This window comes from Buteo buteo, chromosome 16 (genome assembly GCF_964188355.1).
Source record: "Buteo buteo chromosome 16, bButBut1.hap1.1, whole genome shotgun sequence".
Taxonomy (NCBI): domain Eukaryota; kingdom Metazoa; phylum Chordata; class Aves; order Accipitriformes; family Accipitridae; genus Buteo; species Buteo buteo.
In genome coordinates, this window is record NC_134186.1 from 11,674,274 (window position 1) to 11,699,755 (window position 25,482).

Sequence of the window (25,482 nt, forward strand, 5' to 3'; positions counted from 1 at the left end):
GCAGTTCTTGTGTGACCACTGGAGAGCTGGCTTCTGGTACACAGCTGAGAGGATGTGGTTGCTGCCTCCTGTAAAAGTGGTCATGCTTTGTTGAAAAATGAGATTTGAATAGGATCTGATTGGCAAAAAAAAAAATCACAGGTGTATCGTAAGAAGAAAATGGTCTTTAGTAATTATCATAAGTGCCTTTTGATGCTCAGGTGAAGGCACTGTATATCCAGTACTGGTTATTTTGTTAGATTCTGAACTAGTATAAATAGTCTAAGTAGCTACTGTTAAATAGTCATATCATCAGCCCGTGGAGCTATGCCAGAGCTTTACCAGGGTTGAGAAGCTGCCAAGATAACATTGGTGGTGAGGCAGAATGACAAATACAACTCTTTCTTCTTACTAAGGGGATGGAGGAGGGGGAGGTTGCCTTTTGCTTTTTAATATTTTCAAACTTTTAGCATAAACCATGAGGCCTCAGCATTTTATGATAAACCCTTCTTTAATAAAAGCCAAAATTCTCAACTATAGCTGCTGGATTCAGTAGCTGGAGTATTATACAAACCCTCATGCAATTACTATGTGACTTCTCAAAATACCCCAGAAGCTGGCAATATTGGTAAAAGTACAAGGTTTTTCCTTTGGAGTAGTGACTCCTGTGCAGACTAATCGTAGCCTGCAATTTCTTTAATGCTGCTGGTGTAGTTTGGTTTGGGGTTTTTTTTATTACCTACAGGTTTTTCAAATAGCATTCTCTTTGACTCTTTGCTACTTAATATTTAGGTTGTGCAGTTTGTCATCCTGGTGAAATAGGATGTTTTGAATTCCCCTGACAGAATAAGGAAAATGTATTAAAGGAAAATGATGAATGGTGAATAATGAATAAACAGCAGAACAAGTCTTAGACAGATTTTCATTCTTGCTAAAACTTCCTTTTCCAGCATTTATAAACATCGTTATGAACTCCTCACAGCCTTTCAGTACCTCAAAAAAACTTCACAAGGCACAAGAAACTGCACTTTGCACTTCTGTGCGTATACATTTTATTTTCACTACAGCAACACCTGGGGGCCTCCGCTGTTGTTTTTAGTCCTATAGGGACATGTAAGGAAAATTGTGATCCCAGCTCCAAACATCTTTGAATCCCAGAGGAGATTTATTGCTATTGATCCAGGACTATGTATATCAAGTTTTGAAATAAGTATGAAAGCATGTCATAGTCACATCTTAGTGAATGTGGGCTGCTTCTGTGTTTTGGGTCACGAATGGCAGATAGTGTCACTGCAGCTAATCATGGTGCAATGTTTTCTGAAATGGTTACAGTTTAGATGATGAAAGTTTTTCAAGTAAAAAGTTAATGGGATTCTGAATAGCAGGGCTGCACACAGGGTCCTTCTCTAGAAGAAACTGCAAAACTAAAGCACCGATAGTGACTGCAGCAAACATCACAGTGTGGGGGGCTGTAAGTGGCCTTTGCTGCTGCGCTCTCTTCAACACGTCCCTGTCTGTGTAGACTGGGATTCAAGCCAGATGCCCTGACTTTATGAGTATTAATTGGGTATAGACTGGAGATGGACCTGGCGGTGCTGCACCCTGCCAAGCCAGTGCTGCGATATCTCAGGGAAGTATCTGGGAGGACAGGTAAAGGACGGAGTTGGTGTTACTACCCACAAAATTAAAGGAACCAAAAAGACTCAACTGTTGGGACTGACAAAATAATCATGTGGCATTGATTATGGAAAGTTATATTGAAGGCACTTTTTGCTGTTTATCTAGGACTTTATGTCAGAGGGAATAAAATGTGTTTGCCTGTACCAAGGGAGTTAAGGCAGCACAGCTTAGAGCTGCTCACCTGTGACTCCTTAGGCTTCGCCTCTCCCGTGCATGCTGCCACAGTACTGGGTGATGGCTGTGGGCAGACTCTCACACTGCACCATGTGAAGCCAGGGAAAAGCAGCCTCTAAGATGAGTGCAGTGAACGTGTTGCCGGGCAAAAGAGCCTGCGTGTGGATGGTGACTGTGGAGCAGCTGGCCTCGGTAGCTTGGATGACACATTTCCCAGAGGACTCCTGCTGTCACACAGCAGTCAGCAGCAGCCCGTGCGATACTGTGACCAGCACTTCTGAGTGTTGACATGACGTGAGAGATGTGGATTTGGCAGATAGGGAGCTCATTCAGAGAACTTGGGCTGTGATCTGGGAGAATTGGTGCCCCAAAATCACCAGTGCCAGTTTAAAGGGAGCAAGGCCTGAGTCTCCAAGATGAGATGTGCTAAATAGACTGCTATGTTTTATATCAACTTTTCTTTCAGGATGGATTTGAAGCAAAGTTCAAGGTGCAGGGCATAAGTGACATAATCTGGCATGAATAACGAAGTCCCTATCCTTGGAAAACCTTGTAGCCTTCTCAAAGATTTATAAATTTTAAGATCAGATGAAACAGTTAAGGTCATCTATGGTCCATAGCATTTCAATCAGTATTCTTGTCATCAAACTAATTACATCTGAGTTACAACTTTGCAAAATTCTTGAGCCTTGATTTAAAGACATCATTGACTGCACCTCATTTCTCAGTAATTTGTTCCAAGGATTTTTTTTCTTCACAGCTAAAATTATGCCTTGTTTCTATCTTGTGTTTGTCTTGCTTAAACTTCTAACCATTAACTCTCATTATGTCTTTTTCTGGTAGATTAAAGTGGTGTCTACTGAGAGAATTGCTTCTCCATGTAGGTATCTGAAGACTGCAATTAGGCTCCTTTTTAACCTTGTCACTCTAGTTTATCCCGGAGTGTTAGTGACCTGAAGCATGATTCTCAGTGATTGGCTTTTTCTTGTAGGTCTTCTCTAAAATCTTTTCAAATTTTCAGTAGATTTCTGAAAACATGGATATCAATTCTGCAGTGTAGAGATAACAACTCAACCTTTATACAGCTTATGTTGAATATACCCATGACTCTGTTTCCTCTGTAAGTTGGAAATGTTGCCCTCAGAGCATGTCCATCTCCATTTCCTCAGTCCTTCCACAGATTTCCTGCTTTCCAGAATATAGTTTCCAGTCTTGTAGTGTGACTTCTTGTCTTTGTTCCTAAACATCTGTTCTGGTATTTGGCTGGATAAGCTGCGAGCCTCTGTAACGAAGCAGGCCAATTGATATCAGCAGGTTATTTAATGCACAGCAAGTTTTGTGTGTTATCTACAAAATTTCATTAGCAGTGATTTTTATACTTCCTTCCCTAGCAATGAGAAAAATACCAAATAACTTTGGGTCAAGAACCCACTAAAAACCCCACTGAATGAATCCCCTATTATTAATAATATTCCTTATCTGTAAATTGTACTTTTAAAAATACATTCAATGGGGCTGCACTGACTTTTCTTTCTCTTATGCCCCCATAAACCTTGAACCTGATAGCAAATTTCAGTCAAAGTTGAGCTCTTTAGAGGTGTGTCAAAAGCAGTAAGTGGAGTGGGTGGAGTGACCCAGATGAATGCCCCATGGAAAAGGTCTCAGAGCTAGCTCAACCAGTATTATTAGACACCAGAGAATCCACAGGGGATGAGAGGAAGAAGACAGTTCCCAGCTTTAAGAAGAGACTTGGGATCAATGCTTCCCTTTGGCAAAAAATCAATCTCTTAATTAGGAAAGAGGGGCTCATTTTGAAAGGTAGAAGCAGGAGCAATAAATACAAAACAAGCAAGAGGCAGCTGAGGAGCATCTTCAGAGGTGTTCTTGAGACCATTGTCATATGTGGCAGATTTAACCTTTCACGTTGGTTTCTGCTTCTGTCCAAGGGATAACTCGCCCTTCTGACAGAGGCTGTTTCTAAGTAAACTAGATCATTGCTGAGGATTGCTTAGTCTGCCTGGATTACTTCCAGGACCTCGATGCCATTTTTAGAAGGGGTGTTTGTGTACGGCAGAAACTTGTTTCAGGTCCTGAATGTTTTAGCTCAAACTACCTTTTTGAAACAACAGCACCTCTTCTAGAAGGCTCCTATATTGGGTGAAATCAATTGCATGAAAGCAGAATTCGTGTAAATTACAGCCAAAAAAAAAAAAAAAAGGCAGTGTTTTTGTTCCTGACAGAAAGCTTATAAGACTTGAGGTTTTGTGGAAGAGAGACAAAGGACATGGATTAGCATAGCAGGTTGGTAACAGGATACAGCCCATACTGTAGGTTTATACTGACTATGGGGTGGTGGGGGCAGGGGGCGGGTTGAGCTGTACTTGATTGACAATAAGCGTCAGACAATTCACACATTTTTAAAAGGCAATTCTGGACACTAGCTACATGTTTGAGTCAAACTAATACTCCTGTAGTTTGATCTCAGAGACAAACTAGAGGTGTTTGGAGGTTGTCCAAACTAACCTTTGCAAATGTGTCAGTGACCTCTAGGTGACTGGCAGTCAGTTAAGTCAAGGTGAAATTATCCAGTGGAGATAAGCCCTTTAAGGATCCTGATTAAGATGCAGCTTGTGCTTAGAACTGATTAAAAGTGATTGCCATCTGAAGGAGATGGTGGTGTGACCAGCGCTTATTTGATTGAGTCTGGATATTGTAGATAGTTCTCTATATACTTTTAGATGTGACCTTGTTCAGTTCTTGTGGGGAAGACAGGCTGAGAGGGACCAATTCTGCAAATTTCCTTCCTTTTTCCTAAACAGTGGCTCCTTTGGATTTGGAATGGGACTCACCTCTGTCACAACATGGGTGTCCCCTTTCACTGGGGAGTCTGCTTACCTCTAGTCTAGCTACATGTGGTATGTGATCTTCAAACCCTTACTAGTATGTTGGTTTTTATAGGGTTAGGTGAGGGTGGCTCAAACCATGATGTCTGTCGGGTCCGTTGCTGCTCACATGAACAGTATGTGTGTTTTTTATGCTGGCTTTTGTTGACATTTCCAGTTGGCACACCTGGGTGTCCTTTCCCTTCATTCAGGACCACCAGGTAGTTGAGGAACTGAGACTCCTTGGCCTCTTTTGACCCTACTGTCAATGGAGAGTGGATGGCCACTGACATCTAGCTATACAGGCTGTGTGTCACCATTTACTTGATGATGCAATTACAAAAGAAGTTGGCATGTGCCCTGGGTGGTTTGAAACACTGCATCTGCCACAGAGCAGCGGTACTGATGGTCTCCTCCACTGCTCACCCTGATGGGGTCTGGGGGGGGAGCCAAACCTCTCACCAATTTGCAGCTGGGTTTGGCAGCCGAGATGTGCATGTGTCACGTTCTGGGATATAGAAGGACTCCCCAAGTAGCAGCAGTTTGAAGTGAACCTTTCTTCAAGATTTCTGTTTTCTCCTTTCATCCCACTTTGCTGCCATTTAGCAGGGTGTCTGCTGTTCATTTTGTAAATGCCACTTTTTATGTGAAAAAAGAGCATGTATAATTCTGTTCTGTATGGAAATAATTGCAGTCCTTCAGCACCTCAGTCAGTGAAGGTACTGTCACTTATCTTTGTTTAACATATAGCGAAACAACAATGTTTCCTTCTCCATTCAACTTGTGTGATTTCCAATGAGAAACGTGGCTTTTTTCTGACATTATTAGAAGTAGAGAGGGTGTTGGAAACTTGCATTTTGTGCCAGGTAAGTATGAGTGGCAGTTTGTTTATTTGCTTGTTTTCTGTTATTATGGAAAGCAATCTCCATGTAGTTTATTTATTTGCAGTGACTGAATCCCAAATCACTCCATTCACGATAAAATCTGTTTTCGATGAAGTGTGGTGAAGAGCTGCAATTGTTTGTTTCATTAAAACAAGGGAGGCATTTAATAGTAGTTACTCACTTCTGTTGCTTTTGTTATCTACTAGCTTTCCAAGTCATTTTATTTACCAGTTTATACTAACTCCACCAAAAAGCTTACCTGAGGATTAAAAACAGTAATTCCAGTTGCTGAAGATCAGAACTCCCATGGTATCAGAGATGTTGTTTTGGAGAGGGAATGGTTTACAAGCTTGTATGTACCCTAATAGAAACATGGTTTTAAGCCACTGGAGACACCACGTGATGATGCTAAGTTGCTAGAAATGTGAGCAACTCCATTGGTTTTAGTGGAGCCAGGAAGATTTCTACTAGCTGAGGAGCTGGCATTTAGCATAACCTGTGATTCTTGCAAGTACACATCTATGTGATTGGAAGAAAAGGACGTATTTTCAAGAAAGAAAATATGGGTAAGGAGATAATTACCTTCTCTGGTGTTTAGCCAGGAGGATATTGAGATCCTGTTGCATTTTCTTCAAAATAAAGCCAGGCAACTCTTCCAATGGTCTTGCTGAGTTTCTGTGAAGTAGCCAGATGTTCCTCCAAAGCCCTCTGTCTCTTTCCTGGATCTACGATTCATGCTGCCCTCTCTCTCTGGGGGTGCATTCTGCACTTCTCCCACTTTCAGGCTGAGCAGAGATCACCCCGCGGTAGGCATAAAGTGTGCCGTAGTGAGCCTGACTTTGCCTGCTGGTCAGTTCCCTCCAAGGACGATGGTAGTTCTCCTCACAGCATTATTTATTTAAAATGAGTTAATTTCAGAGAAAGCATATCTTAAGAATAATAAAGCAGGCTGTGTGCAAATCTCACTTTCCCCTAAGGATTAATGTTCCCTGGATCTAGGAAGACACAGCTTCTTCAATCTGTTTCCAGAGAATCACTCTTTACAGACAAGTTTATCCAGGTAGAGTAACAGATTTTAACCCTTTGGTGGGCTGGTTTGGTTTGGTTTTTAATGGGTCTTTTAGTTCCAGCACAGAGAAAGGTGGCTTATCAGCACACGTTTGTTCCTCTTGTTCTAAGGAATCACAAAAATTCCTTCCACTGAGGACATGCTTTAACCAGCCCTCTCCCCCACTTAATTTACAGCTTACCATCCTTGTTACTAGTTGCCGGTGGAACTGCAACACTGCGTTCAGTAGAGCAGCTCTGCCACCAAGAGGTGGCAATGCCAATGCCTGTGATTAACTATGGGGAGCTTGTGTGCCTTTACCGCTGCACCCAGCAAGGTTCAGGTGCCATCAGAGGCCTGATCTAGTTAGGGTATAATTGTTTTGACTTTTGCAGAGATGTATTTACCTTTTGGCAGTGGATGAATTCTGTATTTTGGCTTATATTTTCCTACCAAAGTCGTGAATTTAAGAGGAAATGAACTTAAGTTACTTGGATAAATGGATTTGCAAATAGCCCACACTTACATGGTTTGTGGGACTCATTCATCTTCTCTTACCACAGTGGGAGCATACGCTGTGGTTTGCCTTTGCTATCCCTCCTCCCTGATATTTTAGTAGAGCTGTCTCTTATTTGAAAGCTCTCATTCACCTTTAAACTAAGTAAATGAGTATTGTAAATAATTGAAGTAAAGGTTGATCCCATGGGGTGGCTGCAGCAAATGACTTTGTGGGCAAATGGCCAAGTCCTTCATCTCTGTGAGTAAACTGCTGGCTTCCCCTTTCCCAGCTCACAGCATCTGAGAAGGAGTCTGTGTCCAATATCGCTGTTCTGCCTAATATATAATCACACAATGGTCATTAGTTCCTACAAGGAAAAGTGGCTTGTCTCCCTGCTTTGATTTGCCTCTGCACGTCCTGAAGCTTTTGTGGCAGCTAATTGAATCTCAAGCTCTATTGACATGTGCATCCCTAGGTGGTTGGGGGTTTTTTGGTTTTGTGTTTTTTTGGGTTTGGTTGGGGGGGGGGGTGTCTGTATAGATGGAGATAACAGCTTGTTAGCACTTGAAACACAAATGCAACCCACCTTTCGTGTCTCTTGGCAAACAAAGGCTCAACAGCATGTATCATGTTAATTAGCATCCTTCCCAATTTACTTATCTGAGGTTATACTGATGGTTGCTGAGGACAAATGAAAGTGATTATCTTTTTTTTAAAAAAAAAAAAGGGGCAAAAAAAAGGCGAAGATGCTGAATACAGATATCCTGGGAATGTCTCAACGTAAGCATAGGTTTTGACAGAATGGGCGTTTCCCTTTTCTGCTGGCCTGGATTCAGTGTACCTGGGATTTCAATACATAAGCATAGCTCAGAGGAGTCTTTATACCCTGGCACAGGTGTGGTCCTGTAGCCAATAGAGATCAAGGCAAAATTACTGTTTACTGGGACATGCAGCAAAGGAATGACTCTTACAAGACCATGTCTGGGGAGACGATTCAAGTGAGGAAGGAGATGAGGCCTTTGAGGATACGTTGTGAGATCTGTGGGACACAAGGCTGATGTGTGAAGACAGAGGAGCATTGATAAGAGCAGCAGTTGGTGGGATACATAACTGGAGAAAGGGGACAGAAGCTCTTTTGTGTCAGTTATCTTTGGAGCAAGTATATGGAGAAAAGCTGCGACAAAGGGAGTTTCCTTCTAGAAAAGAAATGGCAATGTTAGGTCATGATGACACCCGACTTTGCTGGTGTCACTGCTGTTGAGGACGTTAGTATCATTTTTTCTCAACCAGCTTAAGGATCTGAAGAAGAGCTTATTTATATGTAAACAAAAGGTTCCTTCTACAGAATCAGCATAAGATGTAACCTGAATGCTGTATAAATAATTAGGTACGTCACAAAAACCATGCACTTTAGTGTTCATTTACCTGAAATTCCTCCAAAATGCTGGTGAGGCTTTTGTCACTCAAAATGCATAACACCCAAGAAGAATTGATTTAATATCCTGGTAATTAATTTGCAGTGTCAGCCTTTTGTGTATATAATTGATCTGATCTACCTGCCTAGTTTTACCCAGCCCTTTCCCCATGTTTGCTACAGCATTCAAACTCCTTTGAAACAAGAAGCAGCAAGCCAAGAATTCATGTTTAAAGTTTTTATTCCTAGGTTCACTAAAAAGAAACAAGATTTGGGTTTTATTTAAGGGGGTCTAAGAGTATCTTGTTGGGAAGTGCCTGTGCACAGGGTGCCATACAAGACAGAGAGCTGGATGTACACATCCTCTTAAGTAAGCAGTCAGCTGTGCTATTGACTTCGTTCTGTATGCAAGCAGAATGTGCATAGCTGCACCTTAACATTTTGAGCCCATATCTGAGCTAGTTATGAAGTACTTTATTTAAACAAGCTTGGGGACTTGATGCACAAGTTACTCAGCTGTTGCTGTGCATAAGAACAGATTAGATGGCAGTGGCCTCTCTGGCTACAGAAAAGGGTACTTTCCCTTATACCAGCAATGATAGGAAGCTAAACATTCACTTTGTATGGAACAATGATAAAATGCCTGTCTCTCCCCTAGACTTTAAAGGAATCATTTGGACAAAATCAGGTGCAGTTTGCTGAAAACATTTGAATTTGCTCTTGCATGAAAAATTTTGAGTTGCAGAGCCTAGTGACTTGTCATACTTGTGATCTCTCATTTAAAACAAAGCGGCACTAAAGCTGCTGTTGGGATTCATTGGCATTTTAGTAGTATGAATAGTATGGGAATGTTTCAGTGGCTCCTTTCTTGCAGCCTCAGTTGTCTGCTGTGTCAGGTGCCTTGATGCCTGCTTTTGAGCACAAGCAGGTGCTTGTGGGCAGAAGACAGTGACTGAAACTGCAATTAATTGTATGCACAAACCATGGACCCAGGAAAAACGGATTTAAAAACCCAAGTTCTCTGACTTTCTTATTAGCTTTTTGTTATAAAAACTATTGCAACTTCTTGCTTCTAGTCGGAGCATGTGGTGGGAGACTCTTTCTCTTATAGCTTTACCAGCTGCCTGCTCCAGGCCAATGCAAGATGTACTTGTCCTTCCTTTTGCTTCCTGATGAACCTCAGTTTTACCCTCTCTGTGCCAGGAGGGTTACTGACCCTCTCAGGTTAGTAACTCCACTCACTCCTTGTCTCAGATTCTGTACAGGGCTTCATGTCCCACATTGGTTTTGGTATTCAAATACCCACCAGAAACTATATTATTAATTTTATGGCATGAGCGGAGCCAGGTTATTCCTGTTCTACTAAAAGAGAACCGCACAAGAGAAACAGTGACTTTTCAAGACTATGTAGGAAGCCTATGGCACAGCTGAAAGGTCTCACCTCGGCTGACCAAGCCAGTATGTTTCAGAAATGTTCATTCTTCTTCCCACTCCCAGACCATTTCTTACGATCTTTTGTTCCTGTATTCTCAGCTTTTCCTCTGAAGTTACACAGCCAGTGCCAGTGTATCTCTCTTGGTATCAAACACTGCTAGAGCCAATAAGCATTTTAACTAACTTAATGAAGTTTGGAAGAGCCATAAAATGTTTGACTCCTGACATAGGCTTTTGCAGTCAAACTAGGAAAAGAGAATTCACTAAGCAAGTGGTTTGCTGTGTTTAAGGAAGCAACTACAAAAAAATGTTAGTTCCTGCAGTTGTTTCACATTTGGGAAGGAAGTGAGGAAGAGGGAATCCCAACAGAGCTGAGCAAAGCGTCCTGGAGATGCTGCGTAACACTGAGGACACTGAAAAGAAATTACTATATTGTCCCTTAACTGCCAAACATCAGCAAAACTCATGCAATGTCTCTTACTTACTAAAATCTTACAAGATTTCTATTTATAGGCAGATGGTATAAGGAAGATTTCAGTGGTAAGGAGAGCTCGTACCGCTCTCAGCTTCTTATAGACAGGCTTGGGGACATCTCATTTAAAACAAGCTTTACCTGTTGGTATAATCAATCTCATCTCTTCTTAGGCAAGAGAGCTCTCACAAATGACCTTATAGATTAGGCACTTTCTATTTACATTCAATTTCCCACTCCCTGCTATTTGTAGAGAATGATTATCAAGGCATTAAATTAAACGTTTTGCCCAGTGGGAGACCATTGGATATTTTGTCATTTCCTTACAGCCTCTCCTGTTGTGGTGGAGAGGCAGAGAGGTAGGGGAAACAATCACCAGAAAGGTCAGGAATATTTACTTACCTATATTGAAACACTGCTGAGAGGCTTTGTCCAGTTTAGGGGGCTTGTTGGGTGGAATTTTTGTTCATGATGTGGTAGGGAAGCACTGAGGCTTGAAATTAGTCTCCATTTACCTGCAGGTTAGAAAGCTGGAGATGCTGCTGCCATCCTCTGGCCTTTGCCTACAGTCTATGCCTTAGAAAGTGACATCTCACACTGTCAAGTTGAAAAGCAGTTAATAAGGATCTCCCCAAGAGCCTTCTATTGGCCTTTCTTCCAGAGAGGATTACAGCAAAGCTACCTTCCCTCTCGGTGTGCTGGGACAGTGGGAGGACTTTGTCTCTTTAGTTTTTGTGTAGCTTCAGTTTAATCAAAGTCTTGCATCATATTAGCTGTAAATATTGATAATACCTGTGTTCTGCACAGATACAACTTTCTTGTTTGCCTGAGAAATTTTCCTCCTCCTCAGCAGCAGCAAAACTACAGGACTGGGCTTCTCAGGGAGCACTACTTGTCTTCCGTTTCATGCCTTAACAGTAAGTAGATAAACTCCAAAGCCTTTCATTTAGACAGAGAGTGAGACATCTGTCAAACCATCCCCAGGAACTGAGAAGGCTACTGCAATCCCCCATCTGTAATAGAGAGATGGAAAGAATTATGAGCCTCACTGGATTTTTGCAGCACAGAATATTTATGTAGTGCTTTCAGCATGTCTGTGCTAAGCAGGGTTTTTGTTGTTGCTGCTGTTACACAGTCTTTATCTCGGCCTCAATTATTCCTAGGTTGTCTTTTTCGAGGAGGCAAGGTGGAGTCTGACAGCTCTTGGTCCTCTTGAAGGATGCTGGCTTCTGCAGCTCGTCTTGTCAGCCAGCCAGCCCCAATTCTGCTTGGAGGCTCTGGATTTCTGAAGCAATAAGGGGACAAAGCTGACAGTAAAACAAGCCTTACATGTAAATTGCTACAGCTTAAGTAGCTGTCTTGAGGGAATACAGATTAAGAAGGAACCACTTTTTAATTTGGCCTGAATTTATATGCAGGCTTAAGTAAGATATTTTTTTTTTAAGGGATGTTTTGTCACAACTGTGGTTTAGATGAGGCTCAGATAGATCCCTGCCCATTCTCTCTCACTGCATCAGCTGCTTCCAGCCACTTTTCCTGGCCTCTGTGGCAGTTTGTCTCCAGTCCTCCTGCCTCTCTCGTAGCTTTCTCTTCTCTAGTTCAAATAGTGAGTTTCCTTCATTGCCTGAAACTCTCTGCACATGATTTGTCTACCTTAGAATAGTATATGTTTTTTAGAAAATCTTTTTAATAGGACAATCAGAGACTTAAGAGCTGAATTAGGGCCTAACATAAGTCAGTGAGAAAGTATTTGTGCTCATTGTAGTGGGAACAGGATCTTACCTTAGATAAAGTGCTAGTAATATGCATACCCCACTCTAAGAAGGGGTTCTCTTGCAGTCATGGATTGTAGTGGGTTACCACACTAAGCAACAGGACACATTTAACTTAGGTTAGTAGAAACACCACTGAAATCTGATGGCACTGGTAAGCATGAGCAAGCCTCCAATGTGTCTGTAGCCAGAAGTCATAGGAATTGACGTGGATGGGGTGCCAGCTTGAAGCTTACACCTCTCCTCTGTTAACCAATGAATTCCAAGGAGGAAAAGAATTCTTCTCTGCTTCACTTCCAGATTGACAAAAGGTTCTTACGGCCTAACCTTTCAGAAACTCTTTCTTCTAAGGAGATCTCTGGTGTTCCACGTGACTAAAAATAGGCATCTTATTGAGACTAATGGTTTGCCTGCTGAGAGTTTTCATTATGCTTCATTGTGCTCCTTCACTAGATGGAGTTGTGCTTTATGAAGGGCCTGGCTTGCATATGGGAGAACGCAGCAGATGTAAATTGCAGAATATTTAATATAGTACTTACAGTCCCTGTTTTGTGATAGACATTTTGCCTGGCTGAGGACTGGTAGCACAGAGACAAATAAGAGAAGCTGACAGATTGGTGAATGCTGGGTGGGATCATTTGTCAGGAGACGTGGTGAATCACTGTGGTGCAGCATTTCATTTTCAGAAGATAATTTTCTGAAAAACTGAAATTGAAGGCAGAGGAGACAGCTGGGGGTGGGTGTTTGTGAGTTTTCATTTAAATCAAATATGCAATTAGAATAAAGGCATATTGAAAAGTTCCTGCTATTCTAAAAATATTTTGAGGAAGAAACAAAATTGAGGTTAGCAGGAAACAGAATGACCTGGAGGAGCATTTGCCGACTATGCTTCACAAATAGGTGTTGAGTTCTACTTACCCCTCTCTGGTCAAAGCCAGAAGGAATCATATGTCTAGAGCTTCAAGCAGTGCTTCAATTAGGGGAAAAAATATCAGTCTTCTAACCTTGTACACAGGTTATTCAAGCAGAGGTCAATGTGCTTTTAATAGGACCGCACGTAGACACTGAGTTCCTTGCAGCCTGAATGAGAGAAGTGATCTTGTTTACTATCATCTATGCTCTTAGAAGTCCAAGGTTACTTCTGCATCAAGACTGATTAATTCATGCAAGATAACACGTTAATAAAAAAGGCTCTGCGTAACTGGCTACAAACAGGGGCGACACAGACGGTGGGGGACTTCATGCTGGTACCTCAGCTGCAGACACAAGTGACAGGAGACTAAAGGCTGATGCCTGCTTCCCCTTTCTCTTGGTGCCAAAGAGTCACAGACTCAGTTTTGCTGTAAAAGGTTATTTCTAGGTGATGATGAAGACCTTTTTGATCCTAGCATAAGCAAACAAGAGAGTGTGAATGCTTTAAGGAGTAGCTCTGTGAAAAAGAGGTTTTAAATCAGCTGCTCTTAAAAGAATAGCACTCTTCGGTGCAGCTACAGCACGCTTGGTTAGAAGATCAGTTAGAAAGTTTAGTAAAGGAGAACTAGGTAAAATCCTAAATTTACAATCACTCAAATAAATATAAAGGTCTCTGTGTGTGTGTATATATATATATATGTATAAAACTGTGTGAGATTTCCTGACACCTTCCCATGTCAATGGACATGAAAAAAAAAAATTAAAGAAATCTAGAGATACTGTTTCACAGCATGTGTATGCCTCTTTCAAAGTTGCAACCTGCACAGAGATGAGAGAGATAAGGAAATGAGACACCCCTATGGTGTGGGATTATAAAAAGTTTCTATCCTCTTCCAAGCAAGTGTCATAGAATCATAGAATGGTTTGGGTTGGAAGGGACCTTAAAGATCATCTAGTTCCAACCCCCCTGCCATGGGCAGGGACATCTTCCACTAGACCAGGTTGCTCAAAGCCCCATCCAGCCTGGCCTTGAACACTTCCAGGGATGGGGCATCCACAGCCTCTCTGGGCAACCTGTTCCAGTGTCTCACCACCCTCACAGTGAAGAACTTCTTCCTTACATCTAATCTAAATCTACTATCTTTCAGTTTAAAGCCATTACCCCTTGTCTTATCACTACCTGCCCTTGTAAAAAGTCTTCCTCTGGCTTTCCTGTAGGCCCCCTTTAGGTACTGGAAGGCTGCTATAAGGTCTCCCCAGAGCCTTCTCGTTTCCAGGCTGAGCCTTCTCGTTTCCAGGCTGAACAATCCCAACTTGCTCAGCCTATCCTCATAGGAGAGGTGCTCTATGCCCCTGATCATCTTCTTGGCCCTCCTCTGGACCCGCTCCAACAGGTCCATGTCCTTCTTATGCTGGGGGCCCCAGAGCTGAAGGCAGTTCTGCAGGTGGGGTCTTACCAGAGCAGAGTAGAGGGGCAGAATCACCCCCCTCAACCTGCTGACCACGCTGCTTTTGATGCAGCTCAGAATGCGATTGGCTTTCTGGGCTGTGAGCGCACATTGCTGGGTTGTATTCAGTTTTTCATTCACTAATACCCCCAAGTTCTTCTCTGCAGGGCTGCTTTCAATCCCCTCATCGCCCAGCCTGTATTTGTGCTTGGGGTTCCCCTGACCCATATGCAGGACCTTGCACTTGGCCTTGTTGAACTTCCTAAGGTTTGCGCAGGCCCACCTCTCAAGCTTGTCTGGATGGCTTCCCTTCCCTCCAGCGTGTCGACGGCACCACACAGCTTGGTGTGGTTGGTAAACTGGCTGAGGGTGCACTCAATCCCACTGTCCCTGTCACCTATGAAGATGTTAAACAACAGCGCTGGTCGCAATACTGACCCCTAAGGAAAAACCACTCGTCACTGGTCTCCATGTAGACATTGGCAGCCCTTGACTGCCACTCTTTGAGTGCGACCATCCAGCTAATTCCTTATCCACCAAGTGGTCCATCCGTCAAATCCATTGCCTCTCCAATTTAGAGACAAGGACGTTGTGTGGGACAGTGTCAAATGCTTTGCACAAATCTAGGTAGGTGACATCAGTTGTTCTTCCCTTATCCACCAGTGCTGTAACTCCATCATAGAAGGCTAAGAAATTTGTCAGGTACAATTTGCCCTTAGTGAAGCCATGTTGGCTGTCACCAATCATCTCCTTATTTTCCCTGTGCCTTAGCATATTTTCCAGGAGGATCTGCTCTGTGATCTTGCCGGACACAGACGTGAGCCTGACCGGACTGACTGGCCTGTAGTTCCCCAGGTCTTCCTTTTTTCCCTTTTTAAAAATGGGGGTTGTTTCCCCTTTTCCAGTCAGTGGGAACTTCCCTGGGCTGCCACAACTTCTCAAATATGATTGATAGTGGCTTAGTCGCTTCATCTGCCAGTTCCCTCAGGGCCTGCAGATGCATCTCAGCAGGCCTCATGGACTTGTGCACCTTCAGGCTCCTTAGATGGTCTTGAACCTGATCTTCTCCTACAGCAGGTGGTTCTTCATTCTCCCAGTCCCTCTTTGGGCAGTGTGGCTGGAGCACTTGCCAGTGAAAACTGAGGCAAAAAAGTTGTTGAGTACCTCAGCCTTCTCCATGGCCCAGGTAACCAGGTCTCACGTTCCTTTCTGGACAGGGCCCGCATTTTCCCTAGTTTTCCTTTTATCACCAACACACCTATAGAAGCTTTTCTTGTTGCCCTTGATATCCCTGGCCAGATTTAATTCTATCAGGGCTTTAGCTTTCCTAACCTGATCCCTGTCTGCTCAGACAATTTCTCTGTATTCCTCCCAGGCTACCTCTCCTTGCTTCCACCCTCTGTAGGCTTCCTTATTGTGTTTGAGTTTGTCCAGGAGCTCCTTGTTCATCCATGCAGGCCTCCCGGTGTTTTTGCCTGCCTTCCTCTTTGTTGGGATGCATTGTTCCTGAGCTTGGAGGAGCTGATCCTTGAATATTATCCAGCTTTCTTGGGCTCCTCTTCCCTCCAGCGCTGTATCCCATGGTATTCTATCAAGCTGATCCCAGAAGAGGCCAAAGTCTGCTCTCCTGAAGTCCGGGGTAGCGAGCTTGTTGTGCACCCTTCTCGCCGCCCTATGGATCTTGAACTCCACCATTTCATGGTCACTGCACCAAGGCTGCCCTTGAGCTTCACATTCCCCACCAGCCCCTCCTTGCTGGTAAGAACAAGGTCCAGCACAGCACCTCTCCTTGTTGACTCCTCCATTACTTGGAGAAGGATGTTGTCATCAACGCATTCTGGGAACCTCCTGGATTGCTTGTGGTGTGCTGTCTTGTCCCTCCAACAGGTATCAGGGTGGTTGAAGACCCCCATGAGGACAAGGGCTTGTGAACGTGAGGCTGCTCCTATCTGTCTATAGTGGGCCTCATCTACTCGGTCTTCCTTGTGGGGTGGTCTGTAGCAGACCCCCACTATAATGTCACCTGTCCCTGCCCTCCCTTTAATCCTGACCCATAAGCTCTCCGTAAGCTCCTCATCCATCCCCAGGCAGAGCTCCATGCACTCCAGCTGGTCATTGACATAGAGGGTGACACCCCCTCCTCATCTCCCCTGCCTGTCCTTCCTAACGAGCCTGTATCCTCCTATTCCAACACTCCAGTCATAGGAGCCATCCCACCACGTCTCCATGATGCCAGTAAGATCAAAGCCCTGCAGGCATGTGCACACCTCTACCTCCCCTTGTTTATTCCCCATGCTACTTGCATTTGCATAGAGGCAGTTACGTTGGGCCCCCAATGAAGCTGACTTACTGGCTGGAATTTCTTTGTGCTGCTCTTCAGGTGCTCTCCTGCTGACCTGTGATCCCCCTCCAGGCTCTGGGCATCTGTTGCTGCCACTGGCATCAAATTGGTGGGAGTGGGATGTGTTGAGGTTCCCCTCCCCTGGGAACTTTAGTTTAAAGCCCTCTTCACCAGCGTCGCAAGCCTATGACCAAAGATGTTCTTCCCTTCCTCTGACAGATGGACCCCATCTAGACCAGGTTTCTCAAAGTGAGTCCCATGGTCTAAGTAGCTGAACCCCTGGCTGTGGCACCAGTCCTGTAATCAGGCACTTTCCTGTAAACAGGCACTTTCTTTTTAAAATGGCAAATAATGCGTCATGCAATGTGCAGGACTTGATGTTGAGGCTTTTTGAAATAGCAGAGACAGAACTGGTCACATAGTGCCTGTTTTCTTGAGTAATGCTCTGCTGTTTACTCAGTTTCTGAAATATGGAAATCTGTTGCCAGTTGTGTTCCCAGTATAAAGGTCTTGCACTCTTTGTGCAGGCAAAAGTGATTAATTTTATGAGGAAGAGAGGACTTGCTTTCATTTTGCCTCAGCAAGTTGCTTGCTAGTGCGTCTTCTCCAGGTTAAAGGAAGAGCAGGAATGCTTGTTAAGGCAATCTCTTGAGACCATGTTAAAGCACACGTGGACTAACAAAATGTTCTTGATCTTGAAGTACTTTATAAATGTTGATTGTAAGTTATTAAATTATAATTTATTATTATTATTCTCAAACAGGACATAAAGATTGCATTAACAAGGGCAGCGTGTGAGCCCTGGTAAAAAGGATTATCATGCTGAGACACTGCATTGGTTTGCAAAGCAAAATTTGAGTGAGGGAAGGCAAACTTTGCATTTTGCATCATTTTGGTAGCATAGTATTTGCCCTTCAGATAAGCACCGCTGTTTCATTTGACCTTTTCTATCTCCTTTGTTCCAGATTAGTGGTGATATGAACTGTAGGCTGATGCATAGCTCTCACTTTACAGGGCAGATTTTCTCAGGTGTGATAGATTAATATTCCAAATAGACCTTTCTCTTTTGTCTTCAAGGCAACAGATCTACTAGCTAGATTTCTGTTCCTCCTCACCTCTGCCCCTTTCTGAATAAGAATTAGTTTTTCAACAATTAATTTACCTCACTACCTCTGTCAGACACTAACTAAATTTCAAAGCCTCTTTCAGACTAGCAACACAACCGTGCCCTTCCATCCTAATTGATGGCTCTGCTTGAGACCACAGCAGATCCAGTTGAGACACAGGGAGCTGAGGATAAGTTAAGAGCTAAAACCCAGTTCAATTTAATTCTTAAATGAATGCTAGGAATCCCGAATCCCCTATACATCTAAGTTTATCATTTATTGTCTGTCATTTTCTTAACTAATTCCAAATTTAATGATAGCTTTCAGCTTTGGTTTTCTCTTCTAATTAACATACCACTGACTATGTATGATCTGTGTGTAAAGTCAAAAGCGGCTTACGTGACAATTACAGTGGGAGCACAGCACCTACTGTTCAAGAGAGTCATCCACAAGAAAGTGCTTGCATGATAGTTAAGGTGCTGAGATTAAGTTGTACATCTTTCTTGTACTGTAACAAAGCTATTTTATTAGTGGCTCAGCTTGATGGTGGTAAACTTTCAGGAGGGAAACAAAAGAACTGGAGAGACCAAGCACAACTGTTTGCACATACAGCAGAGATTTCTTGGACATGATAAACTTTTGAGGTCATAGTTTTTCATAGAGTCATATTGTTGAGTAACTTTACATTTACCCCATAATGATTATGATGTAGTGGGTTGAAAATTCCTCTTTCACACCATGGAAGATGCTTTGCATCCACTTCTTTTTCTAGGAGCAAATGAAAACAATTCTGACTGAACAAAGCAGAAGGAAAATATAAGTTTATGGTAGGAGCAGAATACCTTTGTTCCCTCTGTTAACTCAAAATTAGCATTGGTTACTTCATTTTAGACCCCCCCTCAGCTGGAATGACTAGTGTCAGAGGGGCAATCACTAGAGAATACACCATGTCTGTTGTCCAATATGGAAGAGAGTATGTATTAACCTAGGCTGTCCCCATGAAGCAAGTTGTGAATTTAATTTTGGTTTTCTTTTTGACTGTTGCAGCAGAAACATCTCAGAGTGGCACTGTATTTTGCAGTTAGATTTATAGCAGATTGATGGAGAAGAAAATGGGACAGGTCTGCTCACCCTTCTTGCTATACCTCTGATGTCAAACAGACCACTAACGTTGCCAAGCACCCAGGGGAGGGGGGAATGTACAGGCGTATTTGAGCAGTGCTATTCAGTGCTTTTCATTTACAACAGAAAAATCAGGTTAAACCACGAATATCCATTTATTATTTACTTCCTTTTTTGTGTTTGCTTGATTCTGTAGAAATGTGTATGTATGGTTACACTGGGAGAGGGGGTTTTGCAATCATTTTGGATACTAACCTGGTGGTGGCTAGTGGATCAAACAATAGCCTGCTTTACCAGCAGAGACTCTCAACAAGAAAGCACCATCTTCAATTGCAAAAGCTTCTAAAGCAGAAATTTATACTTTCATAAAATCAATAAAAATACATTTATTTAAGAGCAGCTCTGTTTAGTAACTAAATTCTTAAATCCTGTCCTGAATTTTGGATAGCTCAGTCCCTGCTGCTTCAGTATAACTATGTTCATTCTGCTGTAAGAAGTGGGGTACCCTGGCTGATATAATGAACACAATTCAAAACATCAGTACAATGTTAATGCTGCTGTTGATCTCCCAGGAAGCATATGGAAGATGCTGAGGGGTACTTGGTCACAGTTAAAGATACTAGCCTAAAAGGAAGTGCTGTGGGTAGATGAATGTTTTCATATACACACCTCATTTGCAAAAAATGAGTGATTAAACTGAATCGAGTCTCTCTGTAGTACTTTGGTGGTTAAGTGAGAAGGGAAAAGATGTTCTGGAGGTCTGCGATGGAAAACATCAAAATTAACTCAGAACGGGAACTCCTCGTGTTCTTTACAAAATGCAGATACCTGTAATAGATACCAGCTCTATTGGAGTAAGGCTTTAGGTAATATGTCAGTTAACTTTTTATTCATTGCATTATAAGGACTGTTGTCCAACATCTCCCTGCTCTGTGCACTTTGATTCTGAAATGTGGTACTCAGCAAATTTTGAGTTTTGAGTGTTCTTTTTTTCATTTTAGATTGACAAGTATGCTCAGCGGGATCTGAAGAAAGGGCTTCATTTGTATGGGACAGATGGAAATATTGGCCTAACTAATGCATGGAGCATCATTCAAACTGACGTAAGTCTGAGTTGTTTGGTTTTTTTATTCCTCTTTACCCTCTGGGTTCTGTAACAGCATGTTCTGGGTGTGAACCTAATTAAACCTCCAGATCCCAACACAATCTCTTCCTCCCACCCAGTCAGCACCTTAACAACTAAACTCTCTGCTTATTGTAACAAATGGTAATTTTTATTTATTTCTCCTTTGACCAGGATAGCTTATTTCTTTTAAAAATTTATATTGTGTTGACACCTAAATATCATATAGTAGAGAGTGAAAGATGGCCAAGAGGAAACAAGGAGTACCTTTTCTTTAAAGTCAAAGGGACAGCTTATGTTGGAATAAAGAGCAATAGTGAAATAACAAAGAACCACTTCTGTCCTGTCTCCTTTCATTGCTGTTGTTGTTTTCCACTAGTGTAGTCAAAATGGAAACCAGCCATGGTGTTTACAACCTCCTCCTACAGTCAATACGTTTTTCCCAGCAGAATTCAATTATCCCCCATCGCAGATGGGCTGGGGATGCTTTTTGCTATGTTGCCACTGCTGTTGCATCCTTCTCATTCTCTGACAGCACTCTGCCACTGTTTGTCTCATAAGGACTGATGGACACTATAGCTGGCTTCCTTCTTTTGTCCTTGTCGGGCTTGCTGAGGAAACACCATCACTGACAGTTCACGTTTATTAGCTCTGCCCTTTCTCTTTTCATACTCAGTTCAATCAGTTCTCTTGGGGGTGATCTTTCTGATTGTGATGGGTTGACCCTGGCTGGATGCCAGGTGCCCACCAAAGCCGTTCTATCACTCCCCCTCCTCAGCTGGACAGGGGAGAGAAAATATAACAAAGAGCTTGCGGGTCAAGATAAGGACAGGAGAGATCACTCACCAATTACCGTCACGGGCAAAACAGACTCAGCTTGGGGAAAATTAACTCAATTTATTACAAATCAACCAGAGTAGGGTAATGAGAAATAAAACCAAATCTCAGAACCCCTTCCCTCCACCCCTCCCTTCTTCCCGGGCACAACTTCACTCCCGGATTCTCTACCAACACCCCCTAGTGGCGCAGGGGGATGGGGAATGGGGTTTATGATCAGTTCATCACACATTATTTTCTGCCGCTTCATCCTCCTCAGGGGCAGGACTCACCACACTCTTCCCCTGCTCCAGCGTGGGGTCCCACCCACGGGAGACAGTCCTCCACGAACTTCTCCAACATGGGTCCTTCCCACAGGCTGCAGTTCTTCATGAACTGCTCCAGCATGGGTCCTTTCCACAGTGTGCAGTCCTTCAGGAGCACACTGCTCCAGCATGGGTCCCCCACGGGGTCACAAGTCCTGCCAGAAAACCTGCTCCGTGGGCTCCTCTCTCCACAGATCCGCAGGTCCTGCCAGGAGCCTGCTCCAGTGCGGGGTTCCCACGGGGTCACAGCCTCCTTCGGGAACCCACCTGCTCCAGCGTGGGGTCCTCCACGGGCTGCAGGTGGAGATCTGCTCCACCGTGGACCTCCCTGGGCTGCCGGAGGACAGCCTGCCTCACCGTGGTCTTCACCACGAGCTGCAGGGGAATCTCCGCTCCGGCACCAGGAGCACCTCCTCCCCCTCCTTCTGCACTGACCTTGGTGTCTGCAGGGTTGTTTCTCTTACATGTTCTCACTCCTTTCTCCGGCTGCCATTTCCGTCTGTCCCAACTTTTTTTCCCTTCTTAAAATTGTTATCACAGAGGCGTTATCACTGTCACTGATTGGCTCGGCCTTGGCCGGCGGCGGGTCCGTCTTAGAGCCAGCTGGTATGGGCTCTTTCTTGAACACAGGGGAAGCTTCCAGCCGCTTCTTACAGAACCCACCCCTGTAACCCCCCCCCCGCTACCAAAACCTTGCCACACAAAGCCAATACACTGATTTGATTTTCTTTGCTTCTTGAATGAGGAAAAGTGCTCCAACTTTTCTTTTGTTTTAGGAAGAAACACTTGCACTGCCTTGGCTTCACTCAAAAAGCTTTCTCAAATTCTCTTCCAGAGGTGTTAGCGTGGTGCAGATGGGCAGGGCTTTAGTCTTGCCTCTGATGTCTTAAAATGGTCAAAGATGATAACCTCTCCTGATGCTTCCAAGGTTATATGAACTATTTGAGATGATGGATGGGCTACCTACCACATTCTGATATGATAAACCTGCTCATTTACCCTTTACTTCCTCTATTGCCATTTGGGCTGAAATCCTCAACATCTTTCAGTCTGGTAGCGTCAAGATTCATATATACTTTTCTGTACGATACAAGGTAACAGGAGCAGCAGGCTGCTAAAAAAAGGTCTGAGAAATTAAAAATTTGTGGTCACTAACAGAACAAAAGAACTGGTTATCCAAACTCCATGTGTATCTTTGGGGCTACAGGATCTGTCTGTATTGAGTGGCTTAGGTTGACAGGAACAGTACTGTGTGTACAAGACAAACAACTCAGCAAACAAGCTAATAAGCTTTCCAGTCCTGCATCCTAACAACTGCATGTGGAAGGTTCTTTCAGTTACCTTTGAAAGGCTTTCAGCCTCTTGCAATATTTTTAATATTTTTCTCTTCCAATACTATGATGAAATATGAGAAGGTATCAATTACTGACAAGAGAAATGCATTTTATGGTGCTAGCCCAAGAGTAAGCTGTGTGAAGTATAGATAAAATTTTTAATATCATTGCTTATATCAAACAGTATTAGAAGTTTTACTGTTCTACACTAACTTAACTCTGCTTAGTAAAAATTACTAATACTAAGATGTTTGCAGTAAATATTAATCTGGTTTCAGTGACACCCCAAGAACTGTAAAAAGCATGTAGCAAAGGTGGGGGGGGAAGCATTATTTGGAGGACTTATGGGATATAAATCCCATGCTTCTGCTCCCCTTTCTGTAAAATAGTTGTAACAATATATACTATGTCACATTTTTTCAAGATGCTCAAAAGTTGGATTGGATTCAGAAGAGAGGTAAAAGAATAATGAGAATTTTGGAAATTTACATTATTGTGAGAAATTTGAAGAGCTTTATATAGCCAGGAAAAGATGAAGTAGTGATGTGATTGCACTCCTTAAAAAGAGAACAGGAAACGAAAAGGGTTTTGAATTAAAAGGGCTCTGTAATTGATCCAAGAGGTAAAAACTCAGGATACAGATATCTGATGGTAGGATGCCATTATACAGCAGGATGGTGGATTCTTTTTCTCTGAAGTCAAGACGGCGTTTTTTGTCTAAAAGAAATGGTCTTGTTCAGTGACAAGCTTGGGTTTGAGGCAAGTCTCAATAATAGTCTTTGGTCTGTGTAGTGCTACAGATCATGCTTGTCGTGGTTTAACCCCAGCCAGCAACTAAGCACCACGCAGCCACTCACTCACTCCCCCCACCCAGTGGGATGGGGGAGAAAATTGAGAAAAAGAAGTAAAACTCGTGGGTTGAGATAAGAATGGTTTAATAGAACAGAAAAGAAGAAACTAATAATGATAACATTAATAAAATGACAACAGCAGTAATAAAAGGATTGGAATGTACAAATGATGCGCAGGGCAATTGCTCACCACCCACCGACCAACACCCAGCCAGTCCCCGAGCGGCGATTCCCCGCCCCCACTCCCCAGTTTATATACTAGATGTGACGTCACACGGTATGGAATACCCCTTTGGCCAGTTCGGGTCAGCTACCCCAGCCATGCCCTGTGCCAACTTCTTGTGCCCCTCCAGCTTTCTCGCTGGCTGGGCATGAGAAGCTGAAAAATCCTTGACTTTAGACTAAACACTACCTAGCAACAACTGACAACATCAGTGTGTTATCAACATTCTTCTCATACTGGACTCAAAACATAGCACTGTACCAGCCACTAGGAAGACAACCAACTGTATCCCAGCTGAAACCAGGACAATGCTCGATTATCTTAATGATTCCTTTGGCCTTGAAACCTATTAAAGTTTAAAGAGTGTCTTGTAAGTTTCAGATGAAATTGCTTTAAGTCTTAGGAGCCCAAAAGATAATAGGAAAGTACCATCTTGCAAGCCATGTACAGTCATGTTACATCACTCTTTTTTCCAGTATGGCAACTACAAAATTATCATAGACTCATAGAATAGTTTGGGTTGGAAGGGACCTTAAAGATCATCTAGTTCCAACCCCCCTGCCATGGGCAGGGACACCTTCCACTAGACCAGGTTGCTCAAAGCCCCATCCAGCCTGGCCTTGAACACTTCCAGGGATGGGGCATCCACAGCCTCTCTGGGCAACCTGTTCCAGTGTCTCACCACCCTCACAGTGAAGAACTTCTTCCTTACATCTAATCTAAATCTACCATCTTTCAGTTTAAAGCCATTACCCCTTGTCTTATCACTACCTGCCCTTGTAAAAAGTCTTCCTCTGGCTTTCCTGTAGGCCCCCTTTAGGTACTGGAAGGCTGCTATAAGGTCTCCCCAGAGCCTTCTCGTTTCCAGGCTGAGCCTTCTCGTTTCCAGGCTGAACAACCCCAACTTGCTCAGCCTATCCTCATAGGAGAGGTGCTCTATGCCCCTGATCATCTTCTTGGCCCTCCTCTGGACCCGCTCCAACAGGTCCATGTCCTTCTTATGCTGGGGGCCCCAGAGCTGAAGGCAGTTCTGCAGGTGGGGTCTTACCAGAGCAGAGTAGAGGGGCAGAATCACCCCCCTCAACCTGCTGACCACGCTGCTTTTGATGCAGCTCAGAATGCGATTGGCTTTCTGGGCTGTGAGCGCACATTGCTGAGTCGTATTCAGTTTTTCATTCACTAATACCCCCAAGTTCTTCTCTGCAGGGCTGCTTTCAATCCCCTCATCGCCCAGCCTGTATTTGTGCTTGGGATTGTGCTTTGGTTTTGCTAACCTTCCATGCACGGTCTTGACAGTACCATAGCATTAAAGTCTCTGTGCTCCCCATGCTGGGGATTAAGGAGAAAAGCAAAGAGCTCCCACAGATCCATTTTTACCGCTTTACATGACTGGTTATCGCATGTATCTTTCAAAACTATTTAGGAATAGACTATTGCAGTGGTGCAGCGAACACCATCCCAGCATGGTTAATTATGTAAAATGCTTTGCAGTTGATCAGTGCTATGTAAATGCCAAGTATTATTTTTTGTGTTCAGTAATAATCGTTATCCCTCACATCCCTAATCAGTAGAGTGGAATCACTGATAGGAGGATTAGGGCAATACAGGGGACTTTCTGAAATGAAAGTCCCAGTCTAGGCTT

At 43.3% G+C, this 25,482-nt stretch overlaps 1 protein-coding gene across 16 annotated transcripts in view; it reads left to right on the plus strand.

Moving 5' to 3' along the window:
* The window catches only part of TSPAN4 (tetraspanin 4), a 470,616-nt gene that overhangs the window by 429,117 nt on the left and 16,017 nt on the right, over window positions 1-25,482 (plus strand). For all 16 annotated transcript variants that reach the window (XR_012653138.1, XR_012653137.1, XM_075047863.1 and 13 more), the window contains one exon: window positions 20,169-20,270. Coding sequence is in view for 14 of the 16 variants with exons in the window: in XM_075047863.1 (XP_074903964.1) it covers window positions 20,169-20,270 (102 nt within the window). In the remaining 2 variants the exon portion in view is untranslated. The remainder of the gene's footprint in view (window positions 1-20,168; window positions 20,271-25,482) is intronic.